The sequence below is a fragment of the Crotalus tigris genome, unplaced genomic scaffold (assembly GCF_016545835.1).
Source record: "Crotalus tigris isolate CLP2741 ecotype Arizona unplaced genomic scaffold, ASM1654583v1 scf7180000017625.6296891, whole genome shotgun sequence".
In the NCBI taxonomy this organism is placed as follows: Eukaryota; Metazoa; Chordata; class Lepidosauria; order Squamata; family Viperidae; genus Crotalus; species Crotalus tigris.
In genome coordinates, this window is record NW_024096520.1 from 1,422,505 (window position 1) to 1,437,919 (window position 15,415).

General features: G+C 40.6%; 1 protein-coding gene and 1 long non-coding RNA gene across 2 annotated transcripts in view; one reads left to right on the forward strand and one right to left on the reverse strand.

The window, feature by feature from the left end:
• LOC120303752 (RING1 and YY1 binding protein) overlaps window positions 1-12,173 on the reverse strand; it is an 84,772-nt gene extending 72,599 nt beyond the window's left edge. Inside the window, exons 1-2 of the mRNA XM_039333489.1 lie at window positions 12,040-12,173; window positions 10,810-10,935 (exon numbers count right to left, since the gene is read on the reverse strand). Of these exons, the coding sequence (XP_039189423.1) occupies window positions 10,810-10,935; window positions 12,040-12,071 (158 nt within the window). The 5' untranslated portion in view covers window positions 12,072-12,173. The remainder of the gene's footprint in view (window positions 1-10,809; window positions 10,936-12,039) is intronic.
• A 287-nt stretch (window positions 12,174-12,460) lies between these two features.
• LOC120303753 lies at window positions 12,461-14,929 on the forward strand. Its single transcript, XR_005555532.1, has 3 exons — window positions 12,461-12,594; window positions 13,019-13,153; window positions 14,132-14,929. It is a non-coding gene; the product is annotated as an uncharacterized LOC120303753 (long non-coding RNA).
• Window positions 14,930-15,415: the final 486 nt, after the last annotated feature.

Consider the following 15,415-nt stretch of genomic DNA (forward strand, 5'->3'; position numbering starts at 1 on the left):
GATAGAGTATGAAAGTTTGTTTGGTGTCAAGGACATACTGGTTTTTTTATCACAAATTGAAGACCTCAATCAAAAAACAGAATGGTGCCAATATGGAAAAACTCCTATTTATGTACTATTAAATTATTTCTTCCATCTTTCCCAAACTTTTTTTTACTTATAAACAACACTACTTAATTTATCCACCACCTGTAAAATAAACTTTCCTTAAAATTGCTCTGCTCTATAATAAATTTTAGGTAATTATACAGCAATTCTGTGACACATACTAAGTTGATGTTTCAATTTTGAACAATGCCATCAGCTTCTGCTTTCTGAATTATCAGTGGAGAATAGCTGACTAGCTTCATGTGGATACTTTCTTAACTCCTGAAGCTAAAGCATCTGTTGGGAAGCACTTTGCCTTCAAGATTCAGAGAACAAGAAGGAGGCATGTGACTAACCAAACAGCCATTCAGTGTTTCCTTTTGTTTCTAGCCTGATCTCAATTAATAAATTTTCCTCTAAGGCAGTGATGGCGAACCTATGACACGCGTGTCAGTGCTGACACGTGTAGCCATTTGGGGTGACACGCGCAGGATTTCATGCGATTTTATGCAATTCATCCTCGGCTCCTGCACGCCGAGGATGAAATTTTTTTTTTGTTTTCGCCACGGAAGAGAAATCCCCATGGATACCTGGCGGGTCACCAGGTTATGTGGGACTCGAACCCACTAAAACTCTCCCATTATGACTACCGCCCCCCTAGAGCAACCGTACCACTATGGCCTTGGATCCAGGAAGGATGAAAGAAATAGGCTCTGTGCTGGAGGAACGGGGGGTGGGACGTGTGATCTCCCCCACCCACACTCACTCATTCACTGTGTCCCCGCCGCAAACTTCAGCCTGCGCCGCCGCCGACTGACAGGCAAGCACAGGCACAGCCCCTTTATCAGCGCAGGGGCTGCTGATAAGACGTGCGTGCCGTGCGCACATACTTCATCAGCACAGCTGAGAGTACGTTAGGGAGGACCCCCAGGAGAGGAGCACAGGAACAGTGTGCACCTTTCTCCAGTCAGGCTGCAATTAGTGAGTGCCACACAGTAAGGGGGACCTGTGAGCGCCATTAGCAGCAACTATTGGGGTGCCATGGACTTGTAATTGCCCACAATAACTGAGATAAGTGAGGGGGAGGCTGTGTTAGGTTAGTTAACCCCTAATTGGCTAACAAGCTATCCATAATTCTATCTGCTGTCACTGGCCCATTGATGGAGCACCCAAAAAATAAAAAACAAAGGTTAAGTAAAGGGAGTGGTAGTAGCAGTGGCCGACCCTTTCAAGAGACATGGAGCGAGATGTATGGTATTATAGAAAAAAATGGCAGATCATTTTGCGTTCTATGTACTGAAACGGTAGTAAGCAGAACGTGGAATATAAATAGACATTTTGAAACTAATCATTCCCAGCTCTTGGAAAAAAGTGAGGATGAAAGGAAGGAATACATTTCCAGGAAGCTACACCTTTATAAGAGCCAATCTAACTCCATCCTTAAATTTATAAAAGGCTGTACAAATTTAACATCTGCAAGTTTGAGCATTGCTCACTCCATAGCTCAGCATGCAAAAGCACTTAATGAGGGAGAATTTATTAAAGAAACTCTCCTAAGATGTGCGCCACTTCTATTTCATGATATGCAGAATAAAGATGCAATTATTAAGAGAATATCTGAGTTACCACTCAGTAGAAATATCATAAAAGACCGAATAATGAGACTGAACACAAACGTACAACATCAATTAAAGAGAGACATAAGGAATTGTAAATATTTTTCCATCTGTCTTGATGAAACTACTGATGTCATGTCACATGCTCAGTTGGCCATTATTGGTCGATATTCTGATAGTCACACAATGAGAGAAGAGTTGATAAAGTTAGTATCAGTTCCAACAAGTACATCAGGAAGCGAAATATGTAAGGTTGTTATGCAAACATTCTGCGACCTAAGCATTGATATCTCTAAAGTTGTGTCAGTGATGACAGATGGTGCCCCAAACATGGTGAGGAAAAAAGTTGGATTTGTGAAATTGTTTACAGAAGCTATTGGACATCCGATTGTGCCTTTTCATTGTATTATCCATCAGGAGGCTTTATGTGCCAAGGCAGGATTCACTGACTTAAATGACTTAATGTCAGTTGTTACAAAAATAGTTAATTTAATAGCTGCTCGCCCCCTTCACAAGCGAGAATTTTCAGCACTTTTACTGGAGGTTGATTCCACCTACAGTGGACTGCTGATGTACAATAATGTAAGATGGCTGAGCCGAGGCAAGGTTCTTGAGCGCTTTGTGGAGTGCTTTGAAGAAATTAAGGTATTTCTTGAAGATAAGGATCTGGGAAACTTTCCTCAGCTCAATGATGATAAGTGGGTCAACACCCTGATGTTTTTTACAGATCTCTCTGTTCATGTTAATGAACTGAACTTAAAGTTACAAGGTTTTGGCAAAAGTATTGATGTTATGTTTGGATACATAAAAGCTTTTGAAAGTAAAGTAAAAATTTTCAAGCGAGATGTAGAAACTAAAATGTATAAGTATTTTCCTCGAGTACAGAAGCATTTTGAGAAGGCCAGTGCAGCTGTACGAAATGAAGTGGAACTCTTGCATATGAAGTGCCAGCATGTTTTAGACTCGTTACTTGACCAGTTTACTGATAGATTTAGTCAATTTAGAAGCCTAGAACAGACCATGAGAATAATTAAGTATCCTGATGTAGTAGTCTACAATAGTTTGGAATTAAATGGTTTCCAATGGACGCAAATAGATGATTTGGAGATGCAGCTTGCAGAATTTCAAGACAGCATCTGGGCTCAGGTGTTTGTCGACTTGAGGTCAAAGCTTGAGAATCTGGAAAGGGGCCGCTTGGAGAATCAAGATGAGTGCCACTACGAACAGGAAATTTGGAGTGCCTGGAACAGACTACCAGACACTTTTAGCACCCTGAAAAATATAGCAACAGCTTTACTCACAATTTTTCCTTCTACGTACTTTTGTGAGACCTTATTCTCAGCATTAAATAATATCAAAACCAACAAAAGAAACAGATTGACAGATGAGGTTAGTAGCGCTTGCTTGGGCCTGAAGTGTACAAAATACCAACCTTCAATTGAAGATTTAGCCAATGAAATTCAGCAACAAAAAAGTCACTAATATGCAGGTTAGTTAAAGAATTCGCCCTCCCCCTCACTTATCTCAGTTCACGGCACCCCAAACAAGTTCAATAATATCAAGGACAACATATGAAATCGACAGATTGATGAACAAAGAAGTTACTAAGCAGGTATGTTAAATAATTTGTTTTTGGTTTATTAAATACAATTATATATTGCAATTATACATTTTTGTAGTTTAAACTATAAATTGCGCAAAATTGTGTTTTTTTGTCGAAGTGACACACCACGCGAGTTATGCTCGATTTTTTGCCGAATTTCGACACAGCACGCCGAAAAGGTTGCCCATCACTGCTCTAAGGTCTAGAGAAGTCTCCCCATTGTTTCTTACACTATATAATGATGAAACTATCTAAATGAGTAGGATTATTAATTTTATCTTGTACTTTGAAACCAGCATATGGGACTTGTCAAAATACTATGCAACAATCAATTAAAAATATAGACTTTACATATCTCTAGGAATATTGTAATCAGTGCTAATAATGATCTTAATTCATTCACTATATTATACTGCTTATGCTCAAGGTTACCATTTTCCAAGCATAATACAATACAAGCATAAAAATACTGCATTAAATCAATTTATTCAAAACAAACTACGATTGTTTTGTATATGTCTCTTTGTGTATACACAAATAAATAAGTACAAAGCAAAAAATCTTTCCTAGTTGTAGTAGCATAACAGAAAAATATTATTTACAAACAATAACTAAATCCAACCAACATAAATATAAGTATTGTTAATTCAATGCCAGGATGAAATGTCTAGCATTACAATATGGTTCACCAGATGGAAGGGGAATCCAGAAACTATAATTATGAAGGCATAGGGGAAATATAAAAAGTTTGTTTCACCCAACCCCCCTTTCGTATTTTTCCCAGTTGCCTGGTCATTTAATATTAGTCACCTCTCCTCATTCTCCAAGCACTCTTATCTCTCTAGACATAGTTGATATTAATTAAGAACACTGAATGATACAAACTGTTGAAAGAGATAAAACAAAAGATCAGTTTTCATAATAAAAATGTTACTATTATCCACTCATATACCAAACAACATTAACAGCAGAAGTACTATATATCTAAAAGTAAAAATTAAGAGCTGTTCCTTGCACAAGCCGCATTCTTTGCTCCTATCATTCAAACATATGAACCTGGATCATTCAGAATTTACATAGTATTTTTAAAAAATAGAAAGAGCTTTAAAAAATGTTGTTGGAAGTTTCAAAATCCAAAGTAGTTCTTAACTTATATACATGGCTAACTCCTGAAATATTTATGCAGCTTTCAGAAATTTCAAGTATTTTTACAATATTGTATTTTCAAGCTCCAAAAAACAAGGTGAAAGTCTAAAATGATAAGCACCACATTGTCTCCAATGCTTTTCAACTCGTGTTTTCATTACCTCCGTCTATTTCTAACTTGCTCTGCTTTTCTTTATATTCTTGATTGTGAAACTCAATACAGTACAAAGTAATGGAGTAACTTATACTGTAATATTACTTAAAATAGTTATAAAACAAGTGTGCTTTCCTTTTTCCTCTTGTTAACAGGAAATCCTCTACTTATGACCATTCATTCAAAGACCATTTGAAGTTATGGCGGCTCTGAACAAAGGAATTTGTAATATGTCCCTGAAGTTACAGCTATTAAGTGGCGAAAATCTGGGGCAGGGATAGTTCAACTCTTCCCACCTTCCTTTCTCTCCCCATATATATGCCCCATTGGCTGCCCTGTGCTTGCTGATTCTGGAAGCCTTGCTGTTCTATATTCATGGGTTCTGTGGCCCTTGCAGGCATTGCTACTCGCAGCTGTCCTTTACCATTTTCTTCCTGCCACTACTGACAAGACATGCCTTGATTGGGCAATATTGGAGGAAAGATTCTTTGCCCACTATAGAAGAATGGTCGCTTAAAGTTTCTAATTTAGCAGAAATGGCCAAAATTTCTGCTTATTTGAAGGATCATTCACAAGAAAGATGTATCTCAGTGTGGAGAAAATGGATAAATTATGTACAGAATAAATATGGGATTAGAAAGTATCATTTAGTTTTTGAATAACTTATAGTTTAAAATGGGAATTGTTTATATTGTTATTTTTGTTTTTAATTTTCTTTCTTTTTTTTGAAATTTTCTTGCATTTGAGTTAAAGTATTTTATGGATTTGGTTATTGGTATAGTTGGATAAGCTTAGTTATTTGTTTGCTTATTTGTAACCCTGTAATCAGCTCTGGGAAGTGAGGGGGGGTTGGGGGGGAGGGAGGGAGGGAGGGATATTGTATTGTAATAAAATGGAAAATTTGAATAAAACTTTTCAATTAAAAAATAAAATAAAAATAAAATAAAAAAACATGCCTGACCTGCTTCTTTGTGAAGCAGCTACTGGCTTCCCAGGCCTTCTTCCCAAAACTGTGCCCAGCCCTTTTCTAAATTGCAAGTGCCCTTATTCAAATTGCATGCAGCCTTCTCATGAAGTTTTGGAAAGCAGGTGCACAAAAGAAGCCCCCAGCCACCCCAGTGTGAAAGAAGGGTTTGTCTTAGAACAGGGGTGTCAAACTCGCAATGCCACGTGACATGTCGCGACGTATCGACTTTTTTGCCATTGCCGGCAATGAGGTGGGCACGGTTTTGCTATGATGCATCAGTTTGACACCCCTCTCTTAGAACAATCTTTCTTTTGAACTGGCACAGATAAAAAAGGCAGATGCACAAAAGAAGGCTTCATGTTATTCATATTATATTCATATTCATATTATATGCTGGCATGAAATAAGGACCTGGCTAGAAGGTGCACAAAAGAAGGCTCTCTACATATGAGGCTTTCTGAATGTTGAGTCTGGTGGTTTCTTTGCAAGACCTGGGCCAAGGAAGGCATGCCTGATCAAGTTTCAGGAGTAAGAAGGTACCAAAGGTCAGCTTAAGCAGTGAAGCCCAGGGTGGCAGAGACCTTGCTGATCAGGGTGGCAAGGACAACTGCAGCTAATACTGGACTAGGGCTTCCCAGGGCATTACATCTTTGTACTGTGCTATTGGGGGGGGGGGGTTCTCAGGTTGTTGCAGGTTTCCACCATGCTGTGGAGGCTTTTTAGGGTGCAGCAGCTTTGCATTGCACTACTAGAGTTTCCTACTATAGCAAAAGCACTTAGACTTATATACCGCTTCACAGTGCTTTATAGCCTTCTCTAAGCGGTTTACAGTCAGCATATGGCCCCCAACAATCTGGGTCCTCATCTTATTCATCTCAGAAAAATGGAAGATTGAGTCAACCTTGAGCCAGTGAGATTTGAATTGCCAAACTGTAATCAGCAGAAGTAGCTTGCAGTGCTTTATTCTAACCACTGCCTCACCACTAGGATTTTGTGCGATGTGGCTGGGACGGGCTAGGGTAGTTGAGGCTTCCAGGAGTGCGTGTGGCTTTGCTATGGCATAAGGCAGAATGCAGGATGGCCAAACAGACAGAGGTGGGGAGTTGATAGGTGGCTAGGGGAGTTGAAGAGGAACCAGCCCTTTACTTATCAAGGCTTGGGGCGGTGGGGGGGGGAGGAGAAAGCGGAGCTCAAAATGGCTTATATTGGGGTTGGTCCTTAGCTAACAATTGACAGAATTTGCTTAATAACAGCAACAGTGAGTCTGGGATTGCCGTCACTAAGCAATGTAGTCATGTGACATTGTGCATTATGATTGCATCACTTAGTGAAAGAAATTCCATTCACAATTTTTCTCATAAGGACAATCGCTATCATTTTACTATATCACTGCTGTTGTACTGTGTATTTTAAAAATACAATGAAAATGTAAAAGTCATCTTTGATTTCAGATTAATAACATGTTTACATATTTGAATGTAAGTATTTAAATATGTTTCTGATATGTAAAGTACCTAAGATGATCAGCAACGTGTTGTAAGATATGATTATATCTTGTAATTATTATATGCCCTTCCCATATCAATACAACAAATCCTTATTTTAAACCATTATTTTATCTTATACTTATTAGAACACTGCAGAATTTCCCAATGCTTTCACATTTAGTCATAAATACCAACTTATCAACATATCAAAAATGTAGTAGAAAAAGCTCACAACAACTCCCATAACTCAGTTCAAAATCTATTAGAAAGCATACAAAATTATATAAAACTATAGCAAACCAACACTGATCTGAACTGGTCTACAATACATGGTGTGCATTAATTCCTCCTTATTGTTAAAGGAATGTGAAAAAGACAACAAATTATTACATGGGATAAGAAGTAGTTTAATGTACTCTTTAGAACAGCTGATTGCTCTAATTCATATATCCTCCTGCTGCTGCTACTACCCGGTACAAATAGTAATTCTAAATTCAATTCAGATTTAGGTACAAGCCATTTGTCCACCCCTTATTCACAACATATCCCTCTTCCTCTAAATGCTACACATGGATTACACAATGCTATACAAGGCATCTCCTCTAAATAGCTCAATTAATGGACAATATCACTACCCCATCTTCAGGGATTTTTAAAATTCCAGCATAATCAACAAGTGGGAGGGGGAGGCACAGGTGCAAGAAGGGAATTCTATGAATACTATTTGAGGTGCCTGTAAGAAAGGCGGGTCCCTAATCAAATACATTAAGTCACGTTAACTTCTCTAAATAATTTTGGAGGAAAGGGATAGAAAAGTCTGTTTGCATCAATCCAATTTCACAATTCTAAATTTCCTATCTCTCAATCAATAATATCACTCAATTTGTTAAAGATTGCTATTAATACAAAGAGGCTGAATTAGATTTAAATTACCTTATCAGGAAAGTTTTCTGTATGAAAACATGCAAACCAACTGTTGCATTAGATGTAAATATTCTGAGTAATAGCCAACCAGTGTGGCATTTTGTACAAGTATCTATTAAAAAAATTAAAAATTCCCCTAGAAAACTTACGTCATATACAGTAACTTATAACTCCAAGCCACAACTAAAAACTCATATCTTAAGCTCAGATACATACTGTTATTTAAACTGTTTGCCATATTCAGTTTCACTCTATGGTAGTTAGAATTATATAAAACATGAGTATCATTGTAAATAATGTTACCTTAAATTTGTTTTATTTCAAAAAACATACTAAATGCATTATACTGATAAAGACACATAAGAGGTCTTGAATTTAGTTATATAGATGAGGCGATCAGCTTCTGCATCTCACGGAAACATTTCAGTCAGCTATATATGGGAGGGCTTGAAGTTTGTTTTACTTTATAAATGCAATTGCTCATGGGAATGAAATCTCCATAATAAAGTCTGCCCAGCCCTATAGAAAGGGCTTACAATTATTAATCTCAAACATTGTGTATCTAATATACGCAGAAATCACAATTGATTAACAACATTAAAATAAATTAAGACAGTACTTATAATGTTCCTAAAAAAAAACTATGGAGAAAGTTAGCACAGTAGTCTTATATCCGAAGCACACTGAAATAGATCATGGAATGAAGGGGTATGTATTTCACATGAATTCTCTACCCTGCACCAATGACTCATTTAACTAACCCAAAGGATGTCAGATATTGCCCCTAACAGATACAATCTTATTATGGACTATATTTATCTGAGTTATATTTATCTAGGTTACTTGAGGAACTGACTCTCCCCAATTACATCTGCCTGTCCCACTAGACTTGGCAGAGAGGGCATGTTTTGTGTCCCATCTGCTAGGAACTTACATTGGTGGCCCCAGGAGGCAAGCCTTCTCTGTTGTAGGGTCTGCCTTTGAAATCTTCTCTCGCCACCTCCCTCCCAAAGTGAGGCTAGCTTCATCCTGCTAATGTTCCACAAGTCCCTCAAGACCTGCCTGTGTCATCAGGTTGGAGGTCCCAGGGGAGCAGGGATATTTTTAGATAGCTCTTTTATTCATTTATTATCTTTCCTATATCTGATTATTTGCATTTTTAAAAATGATTTCTTAAGAATCATATTTTAATTGTTTTTATATATTTTTTTAATTTTATTTTATTGTTGTATGTCATCCAGAATCCTCTGTGTGAGATGGGCAGCTATATAAATTTGTAAAAAATACATATTCATTCCCCAGTCAACTGTTCTGTTGATCAAAAAAACTCTAATTACTGGGGAATTAGTTGAACTTTTTTATTCCTTAGACAAAGGCCAACCAGACAGAACTTAGCAAAACTCCTGTCCATCTCTTCAGTGGGCTCTTACACAGCCCTGCAAGGAATGTATGAAAGAGACCGAAAGAGGTGAGGGTGTGTAAGAATCTACCATGAAGAACCAGATAATACCATATCATAACTGAAACAATCGTCCAAAGCAGGGTGGGAGTAGAGAATAAGAAAATAATTGTATTTGGAAGAAATAGCCTTCCAGCCTCCTTCATAGCAGCTAAAGCTAAAAGAAAGAGATCCAGACAACTTGTGACACGTGGTACCAGCATATAAAGTTGAATTACTTGATTGCAAAGAGGTGTCTCAATCATGCACAGTGTAAACATAAACACAGACTATATCCATCCAAAAGCTGCTGGTTGTCTATCCTTAAAAATGTAGTCTAAAATGCTAATCTTAAAAATATTCTAATAAAGGAACAAATGAGTATCAACAGGTTTGAAAACAAGAGCTACAGGTGGATTCAGTGACAGTACTAAAGTCTCTTTACAATACTTATTTTCACAAGGTTAAATCAGTACTGTTTAGAAAAGTATAAAACTTGCAAAGATAAATACATTGTCTACAGGAATCAAAAAAGGCCTCATGTCACAGAAAGTTTTCACTTATGTAGGATTTTCTTTGATTAAAGTAAATATCCAAATACTATGAACACATTCTGAACTGTTCCAAGTCACTTAACTCCCCAAATAACCTACTGCCTACAAATTAAAATTTCACATAACTATTTCTATAGAAAATAATTAACATAAAAGTCTGCAACAACATATGACAATACTTTCATCATAAAAAAAACTCTGTGAGGATATAGAATAGGTAACTTCTAAACTTAACTACCTAAAAGAAATACCAATAACAGCTTTAGTATTTTGAAAGAATTTCCAACAATCTGGATAACAATCAGAGTAAAAGACACCCAAGTTCTCATAAATCTGTTGTTATTTCTACAGCACTGTTGTAAACATCACATTTTATATCTAATATTTATACTTTATACTATTCTGGAAGATACAGACTTAAAAAGTATCCCGTATACTTAAAACACATATGCAAATCTGAATGTTTATACTCTTCTTACTGTACTATATAATTCCACATCCTAATATATTGATAAATTGAAGATGTTAATGCCCCTTTCTCTTACCACCTCTTATTTTATTCGGCAGCATCCCTGAAACCAAAATGGCACAGAAAAACCCAAGCTTCCAATTATATATAAATGATCCAAGAAATACTCAGTAACTTTTTATTTATAAATGGGCCATATAAACAATCAAACATATCTTTACAAATATTCAATTTTACTGAAAGGTCACAACAAAAAATACCAAGTTTAAACTCCTGTCCCTTCCAGTTATTTCACGCTGCTACCACTATGGTAAATCAACAAGTCAACTTTATTACAATTAAGAACGAAGATATGACAATGTACCTTGTAGAGGTGCCTTTCCTGACATCACATATGCTGCATTTGAAGGCTTCAGCGCTGTTTCTAAAGGTGCAAACACTACAATCCCAAAAACCTTCATCAGCTATAGGTTTAGCTTGCCTTTTGGGTCTTGAGAAGTGCATATATGAAGAAGGATAAAGAAGGAGAGAAGAAATAAAATGTGTTAGAAACAAGATAATAAAACAAGACTATTTCATGTTACATTCTGCTTGCCTGCTTTTCTTTTCCTCTGGCTAAAAAAGTAATCACATTTTTGGAAAGAGTTAAAAGGGAGGGGAAGCAGGAAGAGGTGCAAAACATTTATAAACCTGAACCACACTGTGCTTCACTCTCACCAGATACATATTCTGCCTTTCCCCATTACTATATCCCTGAGTGAGAGAGGACAGGATAACATTTCCTCTCAATCTTCAATTCCAAGACAATCGATTTTCACTCAACACGGAGTGCCAGTGAATCTAGAAGGGAAGGGAAAAAGGAAGGATGGTGAAAGGCATCTGAGAGGGCTTGAAACCCTCCCTCTTTTTTGTGGGGAGGGGGAGCTTAATTGTACTTTAAAGGATTGTAGGCGTGTCCCTCCATGCGCCCCCTCTGTCTGTCTGTCTGTCTCTTTTACCTTGTTAAATCTCCCTTTGTCTGGAAGAAGTCAGTATGAGGAGATGTATGTGTGTGAAAGAGAGTGAGGAGCCGCCATAGCTGCTCTAACACCAGATTAGCCCTGGCACCGACACATATACATACACAGAGAGGAACACAAACATTTGCTCTCCGCTTTGCTTTTACACACTCCCTCCATCTTAAGAGCCACCCTGGGCACAGAATGCAGCCTCCCCCTCCCCACGTCTTACCACACAAGGAGCTCCAGCTTTTCCTCCTCTCCACCCAACACCACTGAAAAAGGAGTTTTCTGTACCTGGCTGGAAGGGAGGCAGGCAGGCAGGCAAACAAATAAGCTCTCTTCCTTACCCACTTCCTCCATCTTAAAAGCCCCCTCCTCTGCCACTACTATTACCACCACCACCACTACTACCACTCTGTGGCCTAGTCCCCACACACAGCGCCTCCCCAGAGCATAAGGCGGAGATGGGTGCTCTAGCTGGTGGCACCCGCGCATACTCCCTTCTATTCCCTTTCCACAGTCCCTCCATCTTAGGAGAAGCCCTCTCTTTTTAGCCCGCTCCGCCAAGCGCCCCGACTTCTTTCCCTTCTCACCTGGTCGGGCTCTTCTTGTCGCCCATGGTCATGGATCGGTGGAGACGGGCCCCCTCCTCGCCTCGCGCACCCGGAGCGGAAGGCAACGGGGCTGATTCCTCAGACCAGCAGGCTCCGGCGGCTCCTGAGCAGCCGCCGCCGCCGCCGCTCCTGCCACTGCCAGGCTCCCGCTCCAGACTAGGCAGCGCAGGGAGCGCAGCCCCGCTCTTCTCCCCTCCCTCCAAGCCAGGCAAGCACGGCTACAGCGGGCGGAGCTCGCGGCCCTCCCCGGCCAATCCGGGCAGCTCGGCCTTGGGCTCCGCTGGCGCGAGCGAAGGGAAACGTTGAACCCCCCCCCCAAAACACACACAAGCGCGCTCCCCCCTCAAGACCGTCAGCCGCGGCGGCGGCGAATGGTTCCCTAGGCAAGGAACGCAGGTCGCCCCGATTTCGTGCGAGAACCGAGAGGAGCGTGTCGTCGTCGTCGTCGTTTGGGCGGCGCCTGGCCACCCACAAGGCCAGCATGTGACCCCGCCTCGGTTCAGCCGCCTGCCGCTGGGAGCCGAGAGGTGGCCGGTGCGGTGCGGGTCGGATCCGTCCCTCGGCGAGAGTAGTGCGGGGGGGGGCAGGGGTGGTAGGAGCGGGGAGGGGAGAAGGCGTACGCTTCGCCTTCTCCTGCGCCGGGCGCGTTGGTGTGTCTGCGCCTGAAAGAGGGAAAAAGTGCGGGGAGTCGGTCGGAAGTGGACGCGGAGGAGCCCGCCGCGTCTCTGAAGTTGCTCGCCCCCTCGCGCGAAGGTGCCTCAAACTGTCGCCCGCCTGTCACGCTTGCGTCGAGTAGCCCGGATTTAACCCGTAAAGCGTGTCACCTGGCTCGCGCCGTGGCTAGTAGTGCCCTCTCTGACGCTCACGTGTGCCAAGCAAGGGAAGGGGGCCCGGCCGACGGGTTAGCGTTATAGCGTTACCGAAGGAGGAACCGAGCCCACCTTTTTTTCCTCTTTAGCCCTGCTGGAACCTTAACGGAGAGAAGACATGCCCACCATCACACCTTGATCTCCATCACACCTTGATCTCCGGGACTGCGTGTAATTACTCTGCCTTGCCTTCTCTGGAAACTACCTCCCAAAAAGGAGGAGTGGTGCGTGCCAACACTCACATACACTTCGTTAGCCACCGGTACCACAACCTCTAGTCTAGAGTTTTCTTTTCAATCACGTTTTCTATGAATTGAGAAATGTGTCAACCTTTGCTCTTCCTGTGTCATTACCTGCGAAGCTGCATTATTCAAGGTTACTTTGTAAGCAGCCCTTGATACGCTGCCTGTAAGCCCGTCACAGAATTGCATCATGCATGTAGAATAGAATAGAATAGAATAGAATAGAATAGGGCTGGAAAGGACCTTAGAGGTCTTCTAGTCCATCCCCCCTTCCCCCCCCCTCAATCAGGAGAACCTATACCATCTCAGACAAATGACTGTCCAGTCTCTTCTTAAAAACCTCCAGTGAGGGATCATCCACTGGTTAATTGTTCTCACTGTTAGGAAGTTTCTCCTTAATTCCAGGTTGCTTCTCTTCTTTGATCAGTTTCTAATCATTGTTTTCCTGCCCTCTGGTGCTTTGGAGAATAATTTGACCCCCCTCTTCTTTATGGCAGCCTCTCAAACTGGAATACTGTTATGTCACCGTTCTTCATATGTTTTAGTCTCCAGGCCTTGTATCATCTTAGTTGCTCTTCTCTGAACTTTTTTCAAGGTCTCAACTTCTTTTTTGTAGTGTGCAGTATTCCAGGTGTGGTTTCACAAGGGATTTATAAAGTGGTACTAATACTTCGCATGATCTTGATTCTGTGCCTCTGTTTATACAACCCAGGATTACTTTTAACCAATTAAGGTGGTTAAAATGCAGCAAATTTTTAAATTTCTGCCATCTCAGGATTACATTGCCAGTAATCTGTTAACAGATCATAACAGGAGAGCCATGTCAGCCTATGGTGAAAAAAAACTAAAACCTGGCTTATACAGGTTATTAAAATGCATAATCAGCATTCTTCTGATTTATGGCAGATACATTTGTCCCATGTATATATGTTTACTTGTGAATATTTTCATCTATTGCAGAAACTAGTTCAAAATTAGACATACTACTACTAGAGACATGAAGTCAGAAAACCTTATCATCAAGACCATAAAGACACTTTGAATCCACAAATCACAGAGAAGAAAGAATATGCTACCAAACTACCACCTCAAAGAGCTTCTTGGTTTCCCTCAGAAACTGGATCTTTTGCATATATTTCTTTGTTGCCAACTAAGCCATAGATACATTCATTTATTGCTTATTGCCTATCAATCTGATATCTAAAGGATGAGAGGCTTCATCCAGGAATATTTTTTCCTCTCAGTGTAAAGTTTTGTAACGTGTAACCTAAACCTTGGAGTGTGACCTCCAGAAAATCCCTGAAAATTAAAGATTTCAATATCACATAACAGAACAATTATTAAAGCTAATTTTGTTTTGTCATCTTAAAATGTATAATTCTAAGTAATTTAAATTTCTGTTTAGTCTTGCTTTTCCTTTATGAAATAAAGAGTGTAAAACAGTATTTTTTGCTACTAGAGATTTCTTTATGTGTAACCTGATTCTGATTTCAGAAGCAGAAATCAGTCATTGTTTTTAAGGTGACCAACCGTCCTCCTTTTGGGAGGACAGTCCTCCTTTTTTGAGTTCTGTCCTCCCTCAAAAAGTGTCCTCCTAAATGTCCTTCTTTTCCATATACTGTCCTCCTTTTGGGAGGACAGTCTTCCTTTGGGGAGTTCTGTCCTCACTTGAAAATGTCCTCCTAAATGTCCTCTTTTTCTATATTTGAAGACTTAACTGCAGGGCTTTTTTTTCCTCATAGAACGCCCAGAAGGCGTTCCGGGACCTTTTTTTGATGGTTTTTTTCAACTTTTGCCTGAGCTGTGCTACTCCCCCTATTGGCTTTCGAAAGCCAATAGGAATTGCTGCTGAGCGTGCCAAAACACCCAGGCGGCAAACTTTGCATGTGCAAGTTGCAGGAACTTTGCACCCCTCACTGCTACCCAACTACATCATCTCTTACTTAGTTCCGCAGATAGCTGGAGAAGACTGGAGCGGTAAGTTTCTCTTGATCTTCCCTGTTCGGTTCTACACGGGGATGCACAGGGTAGGCGGTGGTGCTGGGGGGTGGCTGCAGGGCCGGAGCCAGCGTGGCTGGTGCTTTGCCTTTGTGAGCTGTGGGGCCGGCTCTACGGGGATGCGCAGGGTGGGCGGTGGTGCTGGGGGGGCAGCTGGGGGGAGGCGGTTGCAGGGCTGGAACTGGTGCGGCTGGTGCTTTGCCTTTGTGAGCCATGGGGCCGGCTCTACGGGGATGCGCAGGGTGG